The 19370-nt window shown below is 40.4% G+C and overlaps 1 protein-coding gene across 1 annotated transcript in view; it reads right to left on the bottom strand.

The window, feature by feature from the left end:
• Positions 1 to 1158: 1158 nt before the first annotated feature.
• The window catches only part of itga11a (integrin, alpha 11a), a 51423-nt gene continuing 33211 nt past the window's right edge, over positions 1159 to 19370 (bottom strand). The window contains exons 15-30 of the mRNA XM_014336178.2: positions 18831 to 18961; positions 18502 to 18668; positions 16608 to 16747; positions 16257 to 16367; positions 15823 to 15908; positions 15495 to 15705; positions 13414 to 13512; positions 9477 to 9553; positions 9221 to 9304; positions 8892 to 8982; positions 8693 to 8806; positions 7495 to 7578; positions 7282 to 7392; positions 7055 to 7150; positions 6276 to 6389; positions 1159 to 2460 (exon numbers count right to left, since the gene is read on the bottom strand). Of these exons, the coding sequence (XP_014191664.1) occupies positions 2383 to 2460; positions 6276 to 6389; positions 7055 to 7150; positions 7282 to 7392; positions 7495 to 7578; positions 8693 to 8806; positions 8892 to 8982; positions 9221 to 9304; positions 9477 to 9553; positions 13414 to 13512; positions 15495 to 15705; positions 15823 to 15908; positions 16257 to 16367; positions 16608 to 16747; positions 18502 to 18668; positions 18831 to 18961 (1794 nt within the window). The 3' untranslated portion in view covers positions 1159 to 2382. The remainder of the gene's footprint in view (positions 2461 to 6275; positions 6390 to 7054; positions 7151 to 7281; positions 7393 to 7494; positions 7579 to 8692; positions 8807 to 8891; positions 8983 to 9220; positions 9305 to 9476; positions 9554 to 13413; positions 13513 to 15494; positions 15706 to 15822; positions 15909 to 16256; positions 16368 to 16607; positions 16748 to 18501; positions 18669 to 18830; positions 18962 to 19370) is intronic.

Genomic DNA, 19370 nt, shown 5'->3' with positions numbered 1-19370 from the left:
GGTTTTGAGCTAATAGTTCTTTGGAAATCACCTTGTTGATGCAAAAATAAAAATGATGGGTTATCTTTGGCATGTTTCTGCTGATTCAGCTAAAGAAGCAGGAACAAATGATATGTTTTTGTGACAGGCTGCTAGTAACAAAGTGCATAAAGATACAATTTTAAAATGGGCTCACATAACAGAGAGTTGTCTGCTATGTGTAGACGCAACACTGGTTGTGTTGGCTGCATTTTTAATGCTTGAATGATTCACCATTCAGCATCACAAATAAAAACTCTGAAAGCTTTTCAAAAAACTATTGCTTAAGAGCACTTAAAAAAAAATGAAAGTCTGACTCATTGAAGGTAAAATATAAAGAAGCAAGGGGCGACTATAGACTTTTGCATAGTACTGATGAACTTAATGAACTTGTCTTTCTTATTAATCTATAACCGTTACATCTTATTCATAGTGATAGGTTAAAAAATTGTCCATTGCTACTTTAGGTAACAGAAGTAAAAAGGGTCATAGTAAAACTATTTAATTTTTAAAATATGTACACACACACACACACACACACACACACACACACACACACACACACACTTAGTATACACATTCAGTAATGATGCATACACTCTTATATTGTACATATATTTATTCATATAACTCTCAGATTTAGCCATTCTTAGTATTTTCTTGTTCTTATGTTATTGTACTTTTGCACAACTCTGTTGCTTGTAAGCTCGCACACAAGAATTTCACTGGCATGTACTGTACCAGTGTACCTGCACATGTGATGTGACAATAAAAGTGATTTGATTTGAGCTGGTAAAGGCTTTCCTTGCTTTCCTTGTGTCAGGATCATATTCCTTCCACTGTGATGCTCAGAAAAAAGATTTAATATGTCTATTGATGCCCTGCCATCTACTTCCTGGCTTTTGCCCTTTGACAACTGTGATAGACTCCAGTGCTCCCGCAGGACTGAATCGGATGAACAGAAGAAAATGAACAGATGGATGTCTATTTACTTTTTTCTCTCTGTTATTCGTCAATCCCAGCTTCTGTTCTTCCTTTCTGTATGTTAAGAATTGGAATTTCACAAATGGTGACTCATGCTTGTTGAGGCCTGTTTCTATGCAGCTGAAAGCGCTCAGATACTTGTGAAAAAGACACTCATAGACCTATATCGTTTTATTTGTAGGCGTATTACAGGTCTTCACACTTCTTCAAAGAGAAAAAAACTCCAGACATTGTGCAATCACTGGACTCATGTTTACGGCTTCTGATTATCATTTACTTACATTTCTGTTAAGAATTGCTTCAAATGTAAAAAAAAATAAAATAAAAAAATCCCATTAATATTATAAGCACACCCTTTGCTCTGATGCAGTGCATGTTAAAAGGCACGCAGCTGTCTCGTATTGTAACAGGTTCAGTGAAACAAAGCCGACGTACTGAACTGAAAAAAAATAATGCCATGAACCACGCTGAAAACTGTCAGAAAACCATTATAGTACTGAAAGGATATAAAAAAAGCTAACTGACTATTTACAAAATTCAAGTTAATTTTATACAAAGTAAAAAGTGCATCAAATGTTTTAAAAATCACCCTGCATGATTCCCAGGATGTTAATCTTAAAATGAATGAACTCTTAAGAGATGATGCATTTAGAGGATTCTTCTCCAAAGATTAAGAAAAGTCTCTAAAAGTTAAACATCACGAATCTTCTTCGTTCTCTGGTGACTTTAGTTCAGTTTTCTGTCGTCATAAATTATTATGCAAATTGACTGAATACATTGCAGATAAAAATTTCTTAAACTTGGAATTTTTAATATACAGTATAAGAGCTTTACATTTTGTTGTAGCTTTTGGGTGGGAAAACACCCTTGAGGTTTTTTTTTTCATTACTTTACCATAGGAGTTAAATAAATAGCCTACACATCAGGAAAAGACAAAAGAATGACTGGCTAACATTTGCCTCAAATGCAAATAGTGGCCTGAAAATCTTGAAACAGATCGACTGAAAGTGGCTCTATTCTTCTGTAGAAAACGGACAGAAAAACCACCAGAGCTCCGGCCAGAAACCGACGCAATCAGAGCTCCAAGATCTCTGAAGAGATGACATCCAGGCCAGTGGAAGACATAGACAAAGAAGGCCCTAATGTCGCAACAGTGCAGGAATGCTAAGTGAGTGTGACAGTGCTGATTGTTGGGGGTCAGGGGTTGTGGCGCAGGAAAGATCCAGTGCACTGAAAAAGCCTTTCTTCAGCAATAATGATCGTGTGGAGCTGTGTACGCGGTGCCACTGCAGCGGTGGGAGCAGGTGGGGTGAGGCGGATTGGTCCCTGAGTGTCGGGTCCCCTGTGGAAAGGGTGTCTGCTGGGGGCCCTCAGCCTGCGTTATCGCTCTTCTGCCACTTTGCCGTTGACCTCCTGCTCATCCTCTTCTTTTCTCTTTTGCCTTTGGAAAAATCCAAGCTGGGTGGGAGAGCAGAGATAAGTTAGATAAGAAGTAATGCTGCAAACACAAATGTGCTACAAATATTGCGGGCACTGTGCAGCACACAGATTGCATCACTTCCTTGTGACTGCAAATGTAAAATTTATGTAAACTTAAGAAAAAGCTAAGAAGTTTCAGAGTGTGCGGCTGTGCTTGCAGATCTGTGAGGCCACAATTTTAATGCTGACATACTGACGTAGTCACCATGTAAAATGCTGACTATGTTCCTAATCTCAAAATAGCATGTTACCCATGTGGCACCAAACTGTAGATGTAAAGTCAGTAGACGAGGTCATTAGTCATCACCCCCTAAGGATAAAAGTAAGTAAAATTTTATTTATTGACCAGCTTTCAAGATAAATATCATAAAGTGATTCACAACAAGAATGTAGAGAGCTCTGGAGTCTGTGGACCACAAAAACTCTGTTTCCTTTAGTTCTCAGTCTTGCATAAAACCAGCAGGTTGTGATCATATGACCTCAGGAACGCAGAATATATGGACACAAAACTTCACTATTGAGATGATGAGATGAGATGAGATGAGATAGCCTTTATTTGTCAGTTGCAGGTCTTTTGCCCACAACCGAGATGACAGACCTTGCCGACCGTACATACAATACACAAACATCACATTGGGTGGTGGTGTATGGTGCTTGCCCATGCAGAGCTCTAAAGGTCAACATCAGAATCTTAAAGTGACATTAATGGGGATCCAGTGCAACCGAATTACCAACCGTGTGACACATGAGCACTTGGTAGACTTTAGTCAGAAGCCTCGCAGCAGCATTCTGAACAACCTGCAGACGTTCCAAAGGAGGTTTTGTTAAGACAAGTGAACAAGGTGAATGCGATAATCCAGACGTGAAGGTCCCAATAACAATTTCCAATTCAAAGTGTGACACGATGGAACTCAACTTGGAAATATTTCTTAAGTGACAACAGGAAGAGTGAAACGGTGATTAAACGCGAGCATCCAAAGTGAAGGCTGAGTCACAAGTTACACTTTCAAAGTAGAAAATGTAGCAAAGGTACCTGGGGTTTCCATTACCGTAGGCACAAATCTGTCAGGGGCACAAACTTCTGTTTTCTCTTCGTTAAATTGGAGAAAAATGTCAGCCATCCAAGTTTTAATAGATTCTAGATGCAAGATGTGCAGGTTAGAAACATCTCGGGGCTTAAAAGATATACGACTGAAAATCGTCTGCACGGCAATGATAAGAAATGTCCTTAAAAGTGCTGAAAACGTGCTGAAGAAGGAGCAGATACAACAGAAACAGTACAGGCCCACAAGTGTGCTACACAGTAAGCAAGAGAAGTGGAAGATGACCTGAAATTAGAAGCAGCCACAGATAAGGATCTTTCAGACAGATTTGAAGAGACCACTCCAAAGCAGACCTTGATACACCCACACAGTGTCTCAGCCTGTCAATCTCAACGCGATGATCAACAGTATTAAAGCCAAAGATCAAGTCAAGTCCAGAAGATTATCCTGTGTCACTTCGCATCAAGATGTCTCTGGAGACTCCCAGAAGAGCTGTTTGTGTGGAATGAGCTCTGGAAAAGCCAGAATGGAAATGATCAAGGCTGCTGTATTTGTCCAAGACAGCTGTAAGCTGCTTAGGCACAGCCTTTTCTAAAATCTTAGCAATAAATGTGAATTTTGAGATTCATTTGTTAAAACAGGCACAGCAGGTGGTGCAGGAATACCAATTTCACTAATACAGTGTTGAATACCATCACAGGGTTACCTCTGCTCTTTGAAACCAGGTTTGAAAAATCAGCAGCCCTCGCATCTCTCCCCGAAGTGTTAAAAGACACTGAAAGATCCTTTAAATGAAGGAGATGAATGCGTAGATGACTTGATCTCCACAAGTGCTCATTTTTTTCAACAAGAACGCTTTAATGCCGTCATTTATCCAAGGAGAAGAGTTTCAGGAGCTAATCTCAGTCAAACAGGACAGACTTATCTAAAATAGAAAGACAGTTATGGTTAAAATGATTCAGTGAGAGCTCAACATTGTTATAAGGGGATGTAAATAAATTAGAGGCAGAAAATTTATCAGCAGCTAAGATGCTGGAGCTAACCAAATATAGAGGCACGTGAAAGTTAAAGAGAGTATGGGGATGATCAGAAATAAAAATATCCTCGGAATAAATCCAAAGTAAAAACAAGGTCCAGTCTGTATCCCTCGGGGTATGTTTGAGGTCAGGAATATACTGGGGAAGATTAAAACCACAATGCTGATAAATCCAGTCAATGTCTGTGTGTGTGTGTGTGTGTGTGTGTGTGTGTGTACTGGAATCCCCAGCTAGCCTGCCCAAATATCATGACAGTTCATCAGATCCTTTAGATATCTGCTCATGGTGACTATCACTAAATATCATTTAGCTTTTTAACATCTAGTGGATCATATTTAATACATGTGATTTTGTGATTTTTTTAAATTTCTGCATCATCAGTGGCATTTTTCTTCCCCCTGAAAAACCTAATTAATATGATACAGAAACATGAGGCAGATGCTTCGGTTCAAACTGACTGACCCTTTTCCCCATAAAATAATACATCAGGAGATCTTGTGTAAAAGATGACTATTTAATTATATTAATATAAGCACTGACGCTGGTGCTAGATTGATGATTTTCTTCTGTGTAGAAATACCACAAAATTAAAATAAGGACGTGCTTTTAAACAGTTTTGTAATATATGATGGGAGACTAGCAGCTTCTTGTAAATGTAAGCATTTCAGCCAGTAAACCCCCTCCCCCAATCACACACATACACACGTTGGGTATTCATATGTTGTGGGGACATCTAACTGGCATTATGTTTTCTCTAGCCTCTTACCCTAACCAAGAAAAATGGATCCCTAACCCTTACTGTCATTTTGAGTCTCAAAATATGCCTTCAAATTTGTGGGGACCAGGGTTTTTGGTCCCCACAAAGATATGAATACACGCTCACACACACATACACGCAAAACAAAAAGCGCAGCTCCACATATTCAGACAGATTCTTCATTTCTGTCAATGCATCCTGTGTTGAGCATAAATATGAGGCTGCCTTTATTGCTGGCTTGACCTTTACTTGACAGTAAAGGATCCAGGTAATGGATATAAAACAGCCGCTTCATTATTTCTACAGGAATATGAAATAAATAGAAAACATGCAGACAAGAGTCAAGAAATGGAAGAATCTGGCATTTTACACAGTTTTGGTACATAACTATGGCATTTCTGTCAGACTCTTATTTAAAGACCATATCTTATTCTCAGCCACATGATGGCAGTCTAAACCTACACTACAATAACCGTCTGACCATAGCTCACATTTACAGATGAGGTAGTAGAAAAATGAGCTGACTGCAGGTTTCGACCAACCTTGTAAACAGTCATGGCAATTTGCATATTAATGAAGAAACTGACAGCTCATTGTTCGCCAGTGGTGCTAGTTTCAGTTATTGTGCACATGTACTGTTTATAAGGTTGGGGAAACTGAAGAAGTCACATGGATAAGTGACAAAATATTTCTCCCACTTAAAACGTTACGTCCAGATGAACAGTATCAACTGTTTGTGGGGCTTTGTGCTTTAAGGAAACATTTTAACCCCAGTGGGTGTGGTTTTTTTTCCAGGATGGGAAAGCCATTATCCTCATGAAAATGCTGGGAATCACATGCTACAGCTCCCCCCAAATTGTCACTCGTCAGTGACTAAAAGTGGGTATTTAGATAAATACCTCTAATAACTCAATGGCTGTTAGTCAGCTAACTAAAAAACTGCACGACGTAACTTACTTTCCATAGAGCGAGGCTGAGCAGGGCTAACAATAAGAGTCCTCCCAGCGTGCTTCCAACGATAATCCAAGTAGGAATTCTGTAATCTCCCTCCTTCCTGATCTCCAGTATTATCTGTTGGACATGACAACACATAAAATTTGTTTTCTCTTAAGCACGCAGGCTGAATTGTACACACAGGCAGTGAAAAATAGTATTTTTGGCTTAAATATATAGCTTTAAATAAATATGATTTTTGCAGAATAGCATAACGACAATTCATGAATTTTGATAAAAAAGCGTTTTCACAGACTGATCAAGTACATCCATTCACCTTTTACTTCCACAAATACAGTCTCTTTAAAAAAAAACAAGATAATAGAGTCTGACAGTTTTAATGACCAATAGATGGCAGCACAGATTAGTGTTTGAGTCCTGACTCATACATGTTGTGCCGCTGGTCCTTTCGGTCCCTAAGCACCACACAGCTATGAGTGCTCCAATACTAACATTTACAGTGTGATTATTCCCTGTTTCAGTTCTGTGCTCATGAGCGCAGCTGAAGCAGAAACTTTGTTTTCTTTTCATTTTTTAATAAAAAGAGGTGCTTGATGGAAAATTTGTTTTTTTCTTCTTCTTAGTTTTCCATGAATGGTAACATTACATACGAGACACTATTTGAATACTTAAAGTCCACTGAAATAAATTTTAACAGCTGATCTCGAGAACCGGGCACATGGTAAGAATAAAATCCAGACGAGGACAGAAGCAATTTAGAGCACTGGTTGTTGCCGACTCACATGTCTGACAGGCCTCTCTTCATGTAAAAACATGGGGCTGGAGGAGGGGAGCTCCACTGATGCACTGGTCACCAGTTCCAGGATTTTAAACTTCAGCTGGAGAGGAAATCAAAACAAGCAGGCGCTTTTAACGAACAGATGACACAGCTGCAAGCACTGCAGAGCCAAAGTTTTGTAAAAAGTGATAAATAATAATTCAAGCAGCCATTGATGAGGTTTAAGCTCACCGCGTGTAAAGTATCTATTCTAAGTGCTCCAGTGATTCTAAAGGCAGCGTCTCTGTAGTAAGCCACATTGACTGTGCATTGAATTGGAAGAGTTAGTGTGTTGGATCGGTTCTGTGGGAAGAAGCAGATCGAAAAAAAAAAAAAAGTTAAGAAAATAAGTTGAGAATTAAACTTTTATCTGGGAAAGAATCTGATAGGTTTTATTGACTTTACCAAGCTGGAGAAGCGAGACAGGTCTTCAGGTGATGCCCTGCTCTGTGCCACATGCTGAGGTGGTAAACAGTGCGTACCATCTCTCTGAGGTGCGACATGGGGGGTAAGAAATTCCTCTTAGTGCAGTAAAATGTTATGTTTCCAGAAAAGCAGTGAAATAATATGCTGATAAGCTGGAGCTTATTAGATCATGTTACTAAAAAGAATGATTATTGTTCAGCAATTAATGTAAAGTAAATGTAATGCACTGATAATATGTGATTAGGTTTGGACGCTGTGTAGCTGAGGTTAGTCTGCCGAGCTGACTCTGTCCTTCTTCTTTTGGCTGCTCCCTTTAGGGGAGTCCACAGCTTCCATCTCACCCTGTCCCCACATCCTCCTCTGTCACACCAACAATCTGCATGTCCTCCTTCGCTACATCATTTAATCTTCTCTCTGGTCTTCCTCTTTTCTTCCTGCCTGGCAGCTCCATCTTCATCATCCTTTGTCCAACATATCCACCCTCCCTCATCTGTATATGTCCCAACCCTCTCAGCCTTGCCTCTATTACTTTATCCCCAAATGGCTCAACCTGAGCTGCTCCTCTCATTCCCAATTAAAAACATCAGAGGCTGAACCTCCAGACTCGAACATGTTAAGAGTTTCAGCAAGCCGACCTTGTCCAAAATTTTAAGAAGACCTGTGAATCTGTATTATTCCAGAAAAACTTTCCAGAAATGATGAACTTCAATAGTAGAACAGGTCTGCTCAGTTCAAAGCAAACAATCTTTCCCCTAAACAGTAGCAATACCACCACTGCTCTTCTGTTGTTATTTACCGCTGATATTTATGTGAGTTTTAGCAGAACAATCGCAAGTACCAACTGACGATACAGGGTAAATGCAAAAAAGTAAAAAAACAGCATAGGTGGAAAGGAAACTGACTGAAACCCAAGTGGCAGCTCGTCAGCTCCAAAGTGCCAAAATCTCACTGATTACATTATGTCAAAGCTTAGAGTAACAAATGATTTAGTCCTAGCCACTCTAACAATTACGCTGCTAATTGTCTGCAAGGCATCTTTTATGCAGCGTGTTAATATTAGCCACTGTAAGCGTCTGTTATCACACCATGGAGTGCTATAATATAAAAAAATCTGCCACATGTCCCTCATGTTCTGTTTTTGTGTTAACTGATAGACAGTTTGAAGCTCTGCACACACCTGGTTAATATGGAAGTCGGATATCTGAAGGAGCTGGTTGCCGTTTTTTGTCATTTCTGGGATCTCGATGTTTAGCTGCAAATCCTTTACTGGAAAGTATCCAAGATTCTGGATCTAAGGCACAACAGGGGGAATCGTGTAAACTATTTCCAAGCTGTACTTTGAATTAAGCTCATGGTGGTGATAGAACTGGTCTCACTTGGAAGGTGAAGTTGAAAGGAGGACCGATGATGCCTGGCTCCTCCAGTGACAGCTCTGGTTTGATTTCATATCGAGTCGGATTAGAATCCCTGTCAAAGCAAATAAAGAAAAAAGTAAATAAATAAACAAGCAAACAATTAACATAAAGTTCCCATTCCGGCTGCACGACTAGCGACTAATTTCCCCCACAGTTACATTCAGTATCTTCCAGATTATGCCAACACAGTTTGTTGTAGCCCACTGCACTTCTAAATTCCTCGCTTGTATTGTTTGGTAAAAAACAAAACAACAACAACAACAACACCCACCCCCCGAAAGCTGACTAACCTGGTGAAGAGAAGGTCTGCCTCGTACTTCAGCGAGTAATAGATATCATTGAAATTATCGGCTTTGCTATTTTCTTCACCGTCACTGTTGAAAAGACAAAAATATTCAACAAATAGAAGTGATGATCTTACAGCGAGACGCTTATCCTTGTATTATTTTTTAAATATCTTTGTTGATCATTAAAACACAGAACATTTGTCTACATGAAAAGCAAAAAGTAATTGGTATGCCAATAGATATAAAGTGATGTCCATACCTGCTGGCCTCCAGGATAACCCGGAGATGGTCAAGGAAGGTAGTGCGACTGAATTCGAACTCCAGGCGAAATGTTACCTACAAAGAAGAGGAAGTAAAGATTAGAAGCACACACTACCCATTTATTGCTTTTCCTAAATTATATTTCATCTTGCTTTAACAAAACTCTAAAGTACTCCAGATGCTATGCTATATAGCATTCCTAGAATAAAGGACACAAAAGAAGTCAAGTCCGCAATAACCTACTATAATTCCCGGGCTTTGACCCCAGGCAGCTGCTTGCACAGTTGTTGCTGCTTAAAGAGAGCCTGGGAATTTCCCCTCAGTTGAAGACTATGTCCACTACATACACACTACACACACATTCACTCACTCAAAACTTCCAGTGGAAGCCAGATTCAGGGCAAAATAAAAGCAGAGCAGTAAAAAGGAGACAGCCAGAAAGAGGAATGGGTATGTATCAAAATTGGAACCCAAGTCTGCAAAGGAGGCTTGATTGGCAGAAGAATGCAGATCTAGGAGAGCAGAGTTTAGCTGAGCATTGTTTACAGTCCTCCATGGCGTAATGAAATCATGAAGGATCCAGTCTGACCAGACTGGAATGCATAACGAGGTTTCCTCCTTCCCTCTTCCATATAGATGGACTCATTCTCAAAGCAACCACAGATTTAGCACAAATATAATGATCTCGTTGCGTATCATCTTGTCCCAGATGTGGAAAATGATCCCGGTCCTTCTTTGTTAGTCCTATTGCATATCCTGGTGAAGAATGGTTAACCTTGACTTCAGCCCACTGTTTCTTGAGAAGGATGGCTGGATGAAACACAAACATAGGAATCCAGACACGCGCACACGTGCACACACACATGCACACACACAGTTGTTCTGGGTTTTGAGGGCGTGATTGTCCATGGTTGGAGAATGTTCGTGCATCTGCATAGCTGAACACAGAAATTCAAACAGTGCATGTTTCTCCTCTTCCTCCTCTGTGTTTCTTCAGCCTGTCCGCCTCCTTAGGCCACATTCGTTGTCAGTCGTCAAACCGCTAGTAACTAGAACCCTTCTCTCTGCATACACCCACAAAACCTAAAAACACATTTGCTTCCACGATCACGTGCAAAAGGAATCGATTTTTAGACGTCTTGTCGCTGTTGGTTGTAAAGTTTACTGAACAAACTTGTTTTACACGGGTCAGAATCAACTGGTAAGATCCAAACAAGCGTGATAACTGGCTAATTTAAAAAGCTTGCACTGAAGTTCCCACTTTCCTTCAGCTCTACGGTGGTTTAGGCTGGCTTGGCAGTGGCACTGGTGTACAATCAGCCTTGTTTAACTCTGTGCCACATTCTTAAAAGGCTCTCGACCAGAGCACATCAGTTTTGTGGCTCTGGATGCTGTTTAGGGTCAATGAGTGGGTATGAATCATTCAGTGAGCTCTAAAGGGTGACCAGGTCTGCTCGGTTCAGTTGCTTGGGAGCATTACATAGAAATTTGGGTTTACTTGTTGCCCAGGAGATCACCATTGTTTGCGATAATCACATGGTTAGGACATTTCATGAACTCTTTCAGTCACCTTCAGTCCTTCATTCCTGCATTATTAGTCAGCAGACTTTGTTTCAGTATAGAAAGCTGAAAGATTATTGTTCAGATGTCAATGAAAAACACATTTAAAAAAGGGATAACAGCTTTTAATTGCACTTACTGATGTACGACCAGTGTCATCCCTATCAAAGTCAACACAAACATCACCCTCCTAAAAATAAAAAGTAATGCCTTGCTGTAAAATACCCCGGAAAGTGCACAGCCTCATAAATATTGTTGACTTTATAAGCCTGTGGAAAAGCTTGGTACAGCAGAAATGAATGTGAGAATCACTAACAGATGAGGAAGGAGAAATGCATCTCGGTGTCTTTCGTTCAGTCTCACCTTAATAATGCTGAGAGAAGAGCAAGTCTTATCTGTTGTGTTTACCCCGTTGCTAAGATGCATCTTCCTAATGCAATAACAATTAAATGTGATGTTTTTATAGTGAAAAGAAGAAGAGGGGTCCAGACTGGCTGATTTGTTTGTCTATATTTGGGACAGCTACTTTAACCTTTAAGACACGAGTAGCTGTTCCAACACGAGACACGAGAAGTCACTGTCATCATGAGTGACGACAACGGATAAGCTATGAATGGTGTCCTAGAATCTCCATATTGCACTTTTTTTCCATAACACTGGTATGATTTCCTCCAAATGACAATGCGCCCTCTTTCTTACATTGTGGAATTTCATTCTTTACATATAAAAATACAACATGATGTCAAAGCAGTCCAGGTACTTTTATCCAGGTACTATCCCTGCTGCTTTGCTTTTCAGTTGGATTCGGTGGGTGGATAATCATGAAGGTAAACAAGCACATTTAAGATGAGAATCTCCCGTTCCAGCACATCCCAAAGGTGCTGTGGAGGCCACTTAAGTGCAGTGAACTTGCTAATACAAAGGATGGATTCATGTTTTCAAGTTGTTTAGACCAAATTCTGAGTCAACCATCTGAATGTTGCAGCAGAAAAAAGACCAGGCAATATTTTCCCAATCTCCTACTGCCCAGTTTTGTTGAGCCTGTGTGAGTTGTGGCATCCACTTGGTGTTCTTAGCTGACAGGGGTGGCGCGCAGTGTGTGGTCTTCTGCTGTTCGTCTGTTTCGAGGTTCAAGGTGTTGTGCATGCAGAGATGCTCTTCTCCATACATCGATTATAACAAGTGGTTGTTTGAGTTTCTGTAGTGTTTATACAAGCCTTTGTCCTCTGACCTCTGTCATCAACATGGATTTTCACCCTGAGAACTGCTGCTGGCTGACACATATTTTCTCTTTTTCTCTGTAAACCCTAGAGATGGCTGTGTGGGAAAATCCCATTAGATCAGCAGTTTCTGAAGTACTCAGGACCAGACCCCCTAACAACATCAGACATGTCACATTCAAAGTCCATGCCAACAGTTGTGTTAATGTTTCAGGCTTGTGGCGTTCATCAGAGCACTGATGAATATATGCAATATGATATGATGAAGGGTACAGGGCTGAAACATTAGCATGTTAAGTTGGTGTATTTGATATTTGTTAACTGAGCTGCTGCCACTTTACAGGTTGCTCACATATTTGCATTAACGAGCAGTGGAACAGGTGTGCCCAATAAAGTTGCAGCACGTGTTCGTGGTCCCCAATGCACTTCGTGCTCGCATTATACATGAACAATGACGCATTCAGGTTTAATACGGGACAGGTCTGGGGAACTATGTTTATTATTACATATAAATGTGCTTTCTGAGGACGACACTGTTCTCGTAAACATGTTTTGGCAGAGTTAAAAGCCTGGATGAAACATACTAAAACAGCAGTTGGCTGAAAACTCTGGAGAAGAGCAAAACAGGCAGAACATACAGAGCCAACATCTGGCATCTCCACCCCTTCTCTTCTAAGCAAATACAACCCGATGAGCACAGGCAGAGATACTGAAAGAAAATTAATGCTGATTTCTGTTTTGACATATGGGTTTGAGTTCTCTCAGATTTCTAAATCCTGAAATCAGAACCCAGACGAGGAGCAAGACTTTAGTTTCTTCTTGAATGATGAATTACTTTATACTGGTGTTTCGCATCAATTTTCTCCAGTGGCACCAACTAATCTTATTTGGGAATCGGTACAAAAACTGGCATACGGATGAATTTCACTGGGCTGCATCAGCTTTATGCTTTTCCAGACACCTCTTCAAAAACACCTAAAACATTATAGTGTAATAAAGTTACAGCTTTTCAACCTGAGATGTTTTTTAGTTAAATCTCCGATGGCAATGAATCCAATTTATCCTTTTGCTGCCAATGACAATAAGCCTTATCTTATCTTATTAAAAAATCACAACGACACATATGAATTACGTGAAGAAACATGGTTAACTCACCTGTGTTTTGGCCCTCATGAAGGGTGCGCTGACATTGCAGAGCTTCTCGTTCCTCAGTTTGTCCTGACTGTAGCACTCTATTTTGATGTCCGAGTTGTCCTGAATGAAAAATGTCACTGCTAGTCATAAATGTAGAATTTATTTCGCCTTACCTGATGGTTAAACCTCGGACTCTTTGGAGTAACATAGACCTTTTAGGCTATTTGAGAACATCTGTCCTGATAAACCACATGAAGAGTTTAAGGTCATGATAACCAGTGTTGGGACTAACGCGTTATTAAGTAACGCGTTACAGTAACTACGTTATTATTGTGGTAACGAGCACGGTAACTAGTTATTATGCCAAAATCAGGAACGCGTTAGTCGTTACTGGGATTTAGATAGGGTCGTTACTCGTTACTTCGTGTGGTGGCTATCGCGGAGCTTCCACAGATTCAGTAACATTAGCAAGTGGTGGAGGCCAGCAGGTGGATGAAGGAAAAGGGACGCAGAAGGAAAAGAGACCCGAGGCGGCCGCCGGTCCAAGTGTGAACTGAACTTCAGGTAAGAAGTTATGACCTGCAGTCTCTCTGGGTCAGATATGAACCAAGTTTAGGTGGAGTTTATTTTCGTTATTCTGACTTTTTCCGTACTGCGTGCTAGCTAGCATGACGGAGTTTCTATACAGCTGGGTGGGTGCTATGAAGTTAATGATGTTGAACTTTATTTTGTTCATAAGTTATTAGAGTTGCCAACCGTCCCGTCTGGTATTCAGAGAAAATATTACGCGTTTCTTATTGAGGTGAAAAGGAACAGTTTGTCCCGTAATTCAGCTACAATGAAAAAGGCACAAAGCTGGAGTTATTCTGTGTCTTTGCTGCACAGCTGCCTCTTCTTCTTTCATTCTCCCCCCTCCCTCTCCTGTTTCTACTTCAATCATGAAACTGATCATGATCAGCTGATCGGCTCTCTTGTTTGTTTATCGCTCACTTTGCGCCGAAAGAGGAAACCAGCGGATGTCGCGCTAAACAACAGCAGCACGTTTAAGCTTGATCAGCTGTTGTTAGAATTTATTTAATATTAATTTCTAGTATCAGCTGATGTTTGCTGGAGCCACAGCTGTAAAGCTGCTGGTCATGATATGGTTTGGTTATCTGGTGAGAGGGAAACATGAAGATGAAACCAGGAGATGTCCTTACTGGATCATCAGAGCTGAACAGGTGATGGAGAAACAGGTTTACCTTTTAGGTGACATGAATGAGTTGAAGGGAAGTTATGAACTGTTTCTGAGAGACAAATAACACCAGGATCCTTTTTTAGGTAGCTGACAGCTGGTAACTGTGCAGGGGCGGATCTAGCAAAGTGTTGCCAGGGGGCAGGTAGGGCATTAACAGGGAGAGGGGGGCACAAAGAAATACTTTTCTTTCTTATTCTCATTTAAAATGTCTAGCTTTTAAAAAATAATTATCTGAATCTTACAACAAACGATTGATAGATTGATGCATATATACCATCAAAACAGTGTACATCACTGTCACAACAGCTGTTTGTTTTCATTCAAAGGCTTTATGATTTTTCCTATAATGGTGGGCCGAGTCTCTAGTCAAAATGCCCGGGAATTTTCTGTCCCAGTCCAGCCCTGTATGCAGCTCATCTGCAGTCTGGTGTTACCTACATCTTCCTATTCAGAAGGCAGAATTTCCGAGTTCTGAGTACAATCGAAAGCACCACGACTGCAGTTTTTGTGTTGGATGTAAAAGGCGCACATGACGCTGTGACGTAGGCTAGAATCATGGCAGCAGTCAATGACGGTCCAGGCGTGGGATTTCTCTCGTGGAAATATGCACATTATCTTTTCCTTTCTATTGGTAGGTGGCACAGTGCACTTGTGGCAAGTAAGCAAGCTAGAAGACTGGCAAAGTTATGGAAGAACACATTAACAAGAGAATTCTGAGTAAAACCAAAGTTACTTTCCCTAGTAACTAGTTACTTTGAAAGTAACGAGTAACTTGAAGTAACTGAGTTACTTTTGAGAGAAGTAACTAGTAATGTAACTAAGTTACTTTTTAAAAGTAACTTACCCAACACTGATGATAACACACCTTGACAATGAGGCTAGAAAAGTGTAGATTGGGTGTGTAGGTGATGTTGAGGCGAGCGTTGTATGCGTTCTCTCCTTTGTTCTCCAGCCGAACATCCACCACCATCCTCCGCCTGGTTGCCTCTAGGACCCTGAGAGATCCCTCCATCTCCCCTTCACTTTGACGGCGACAGAAAGCACCACGAGACTGTACGGACTGTGCACAGAACTGTCTGGGAGGCAGCGAGGAAGGAAGGTATCGCATTATTTATTTACTCGTTGCGAGTGTGCAAATAAAATTTGTCCCACTGTGCGACTGTAGGCATGGTGATGAATATGCGTATACCTACTTTGGAGTCATCAGGTCATTCATGCTCTGCAGCGCCAGGTCGGGGATGCAGCGATCGTCTTCGTCACAGCCGTTCCAAAAGGGCAGCTTACCAAAGAGACAAGATCTTTTTACATCAAAGGAACTACTGCTGCTTCATATTTCACCCAGATGATGATTGATTTTCCTTGTTTTCTGTTGTATTCTCTTTCTCAGGAGGCTCATATTAATCATGGCCAAATTATCTAAATATTGAGGTCAGTATATGTGTTAAACATCTACTGCTCGAGCTACTTGGTTGGAGATATTTTTCTTTACAGGCATACAGCTCTGAAAAGCCTCATCCACCTGCTGTCCAAACCTCTTTGAACTATGCATTATGCAAAGCTAATAGCTTTGTAGCTGTGTAGCTGAGCAGCATGTTGAAATATATGACATTGCCAGGTTGTCTCTTACCTCAGTCTTCACCACAGTAGGCCAGCTGTCATCTAGAACCGGTGCGTTTTCTGGATCTTGTAGTGCCACTTGTACAGTGAACACTATGGGTCTGGCGTAGTCTGTCGTTTCCTAATGTAAAAATGTTATTTTCAGAAATTAACCAGCAGATTTTCTGTATTATGACACTTTGTCTGTGACACTCAAATATCTGTTTTACTTTAAACAAGTCTATACATGTATGTTTTAGATTTTAGCCAGTGACTAATATCCATAGTGATATTTTCTGAGCAATTCTGCCAGAACTGTTTTGATTATGAAATGATTTGTAAGAAGAAAAGCAACCAAAATAACATTAAAACTGAATCTTACCATGACGTAAAAGTAGATGTGTTCGCAGGTCTCTTCTCCCGGAAGGAGGGTCAAGTTTTGAGGCTGCATCTTATTCGGGTTATCCAACATTGCCCGAGGATTGTAACGTTTCTCCGCGATAGAGACATTGTACTTGATCCCTAGTGGGTTGTGGGAAGAATTAAGATATTACATTTCAATATGAAACCGTGAAAAATCCTGTTTGTGTTTTTAAGACAGACACGCTTCTGTTCTTACTTATGTTAGTACAGAGTAATTGATAAATGGCAGCAAAAGGAGATGGTAAATTACATCATTGTAGCACTGCAATGCAATATCAGCTTGGCTCCTAACATACGCTACATGTGTGACCAACACATATAAGAATCCAAACCCTTTGGCCTCAGTACTGACTCATTTCCAAACCGCATTGTTTCAGAGGCTTTCATGGCATGAGGAAAAATCTACCAAGGCTAAACTCATGCATGTGTTATGTTTGAGGTCAGCTAGAGAAGCTGACAGAGCTGCAGAGATCTTAATATGTTACGCAAAAAAGATCCGTGCAGATAACGGATATGACATTTGGAACTTTTTCTGTCCTTTTCACCACATCGCAATTACCAGTAAAAGTTTTTCCTCTGTAGATGAGGAGAACTGCAAGTTCCAAAGCAATTTTTCATCCTCAGTCTTTAACTTGTCCTTTTCCACTCTGAAAAAGTGTTGAGACACATAGCAACGCAGTACGCAGTAAGTCAGCCTGTCTGTTTAAAGAGCTCGCTATAAGACACTCTAAATAGATATTTGCATAAAAATGAATGGCTGAAAAAAAGAACCATTTTATGCAACAGACCACAGAGATTTCACAAACAGCAGCACATCTGCCATCCATTACTACCCAGACACGACAATGAAAGGAAAATTAAATAAACGTGTTCCACTGTATGCAACCATGAAGGGTAAGTTACCTCCCTCTGTTCCTCCTCTCCTCTGTTTTGGCACATATGATAGATATGATAAAGATGCCACGGGGTCAAGAGGTTAACTCAGAACATGCTCCACTACACCTCTCCTTCCTCCGCCACTGAGCCCTGCTTCACTGTGAAACTGGACCCCGTCATGATAGCTATTAAAACAAACTGCGAGCTGAAAAAAACGCTGCACTTAAATGCATGTGGGTTGCTTTTGGTGGCACAGCACATTTTTGCAGACTTGAGTTATCTGGGACCTTTCACCACCATCAAACAAATCTCTCTATTTTGAGGAAGCTGAATGCAGCCGAGCAGAGATAAACTTCCAGATGCATTCCTAACAGCGCTCGCGCACGAAAAGGAACATTTGATAGCGCCACAGTGGCTCAGACACGGTGGTTTTTTTGAAGGCAGCAACATTAGCTTTGGCAGAGAAACAACAGTGAGATCAGAACCTCTTATGCTAGAAAAGAAACATTTTACTTTGGCACCATTAAAAGTAAAAGGAGTCGTCAGAGTTTTTATGGGCAGCCATATGCTGAAAAGTGCATTGAAGCAAGGACATGAAAGATATATAAATATATGCATACATGAATTGCCTTTTTTCACTTGAAACCAGTTATATTTCATCTTGTCTTGAACAAATATCCACATTGCTGAACTATTAAGTAACTATGGGTCCAAAATATACATGAATACTGTTCAAATACATCAGAAAAAATGATTTGATAATGACGTGATAATATCCAGAGCCACTAACGTATACGTCTTTTTTGTCTCAAAATCTAAAACTGAGCGCTCTACTGTGAAACAAGTTTGTGTTTTTGTCTTTCATAAATCTTTTTTGTAACCTGTCAGTATTCTAGGCTGGGTAATAAGTAGTTTTATTCACCTTGTCATGTGGAAGAACTAGAGAACTTTGCAGTGGATTATTTTTGCTGGCTTACCAATTTCCTGTGTGGGAGAAATGGCTGTCCTGGCTGTGATGTTGAAACATACAATGGCTGACATGCAGGTCACGTCTTTGCCACCTCTCTGGCAGTCTTTCACAAAGATGTTGATCTTACTGGGCTCAAACCTCACAGTGGTATAAATACGAACAACGCTCTGGGACCTGTGAGGGCATAGAGGGCGTGACAGATGACAGACGTTGCAGTTAAATTGCAGTTAAAATGCAAAACCAAGGATCATGAAAATCTTTCAATTAATTGCCAAAATAAATTTATAGGAATAACTACAATGTCTATTTTATTTATTTATTTTTTTAAATACTGACCAAAGTAGAACAGCAGCACCGAGGGAACCTACAGCTAAGTCCACTAAACCATCATCGTTCATGTCCATTACGCCATGGATGCTACGGCCAAAGTACTGCAGGCCAGGAGCCAAATCTGCAGCTGCTATTCTCTAAAACAAACACAAACGGTTCACAGTGACAACAATCAATGCTTACAATAATCTGCTTAAAATTCAGTGCACTCATATATACGATTTTGCAAATGAAAACAAACTTTTTGCAAAGCTCCAGTGTTTGAGGGGTTGGGTTTTTATTAGAGTGAATATTTCCTGCAAATATTGTCTTTGTTACCTACAAAACAAGCAGTCCTCTTCCATGGAGTCTTCTATGTTACTGCCATTTTTTCTACAGTATCTCTAAACAGACACTGGCTCTAAAAACAGGCTTTTACCTGTTTTCTAATGGAAAAATGATTTCAGTTGGGAACCGTACTGCTATACACCAATACATTTTACAAACTGGTCCTTTAATAGCATAGGAGTATAGGAGTATTTAATAAATACAGAAATTACAGAAGGG

This window comes from Haplochromis burtoni, unplaced genomic scaffold (assembly GCF_018398535.1).
Source record: "Haplochromis burtoni strain Fernald_Lab_line unplaced genomic scaffold, NCSU_Asbu1 Contig_129, whole genome shotgun sequence".
Lineage (NCBI taxonomy): Eukaryota > Metazoa > Chordata > Actinopteri > Cichliformes > Cichlidae > Haplochromis > Haplochromis burtoni.
Note: the sequence above shows the minus strand (reverse complement) of the source record. Positions and strands in the feature narration are given on the sequence as shown.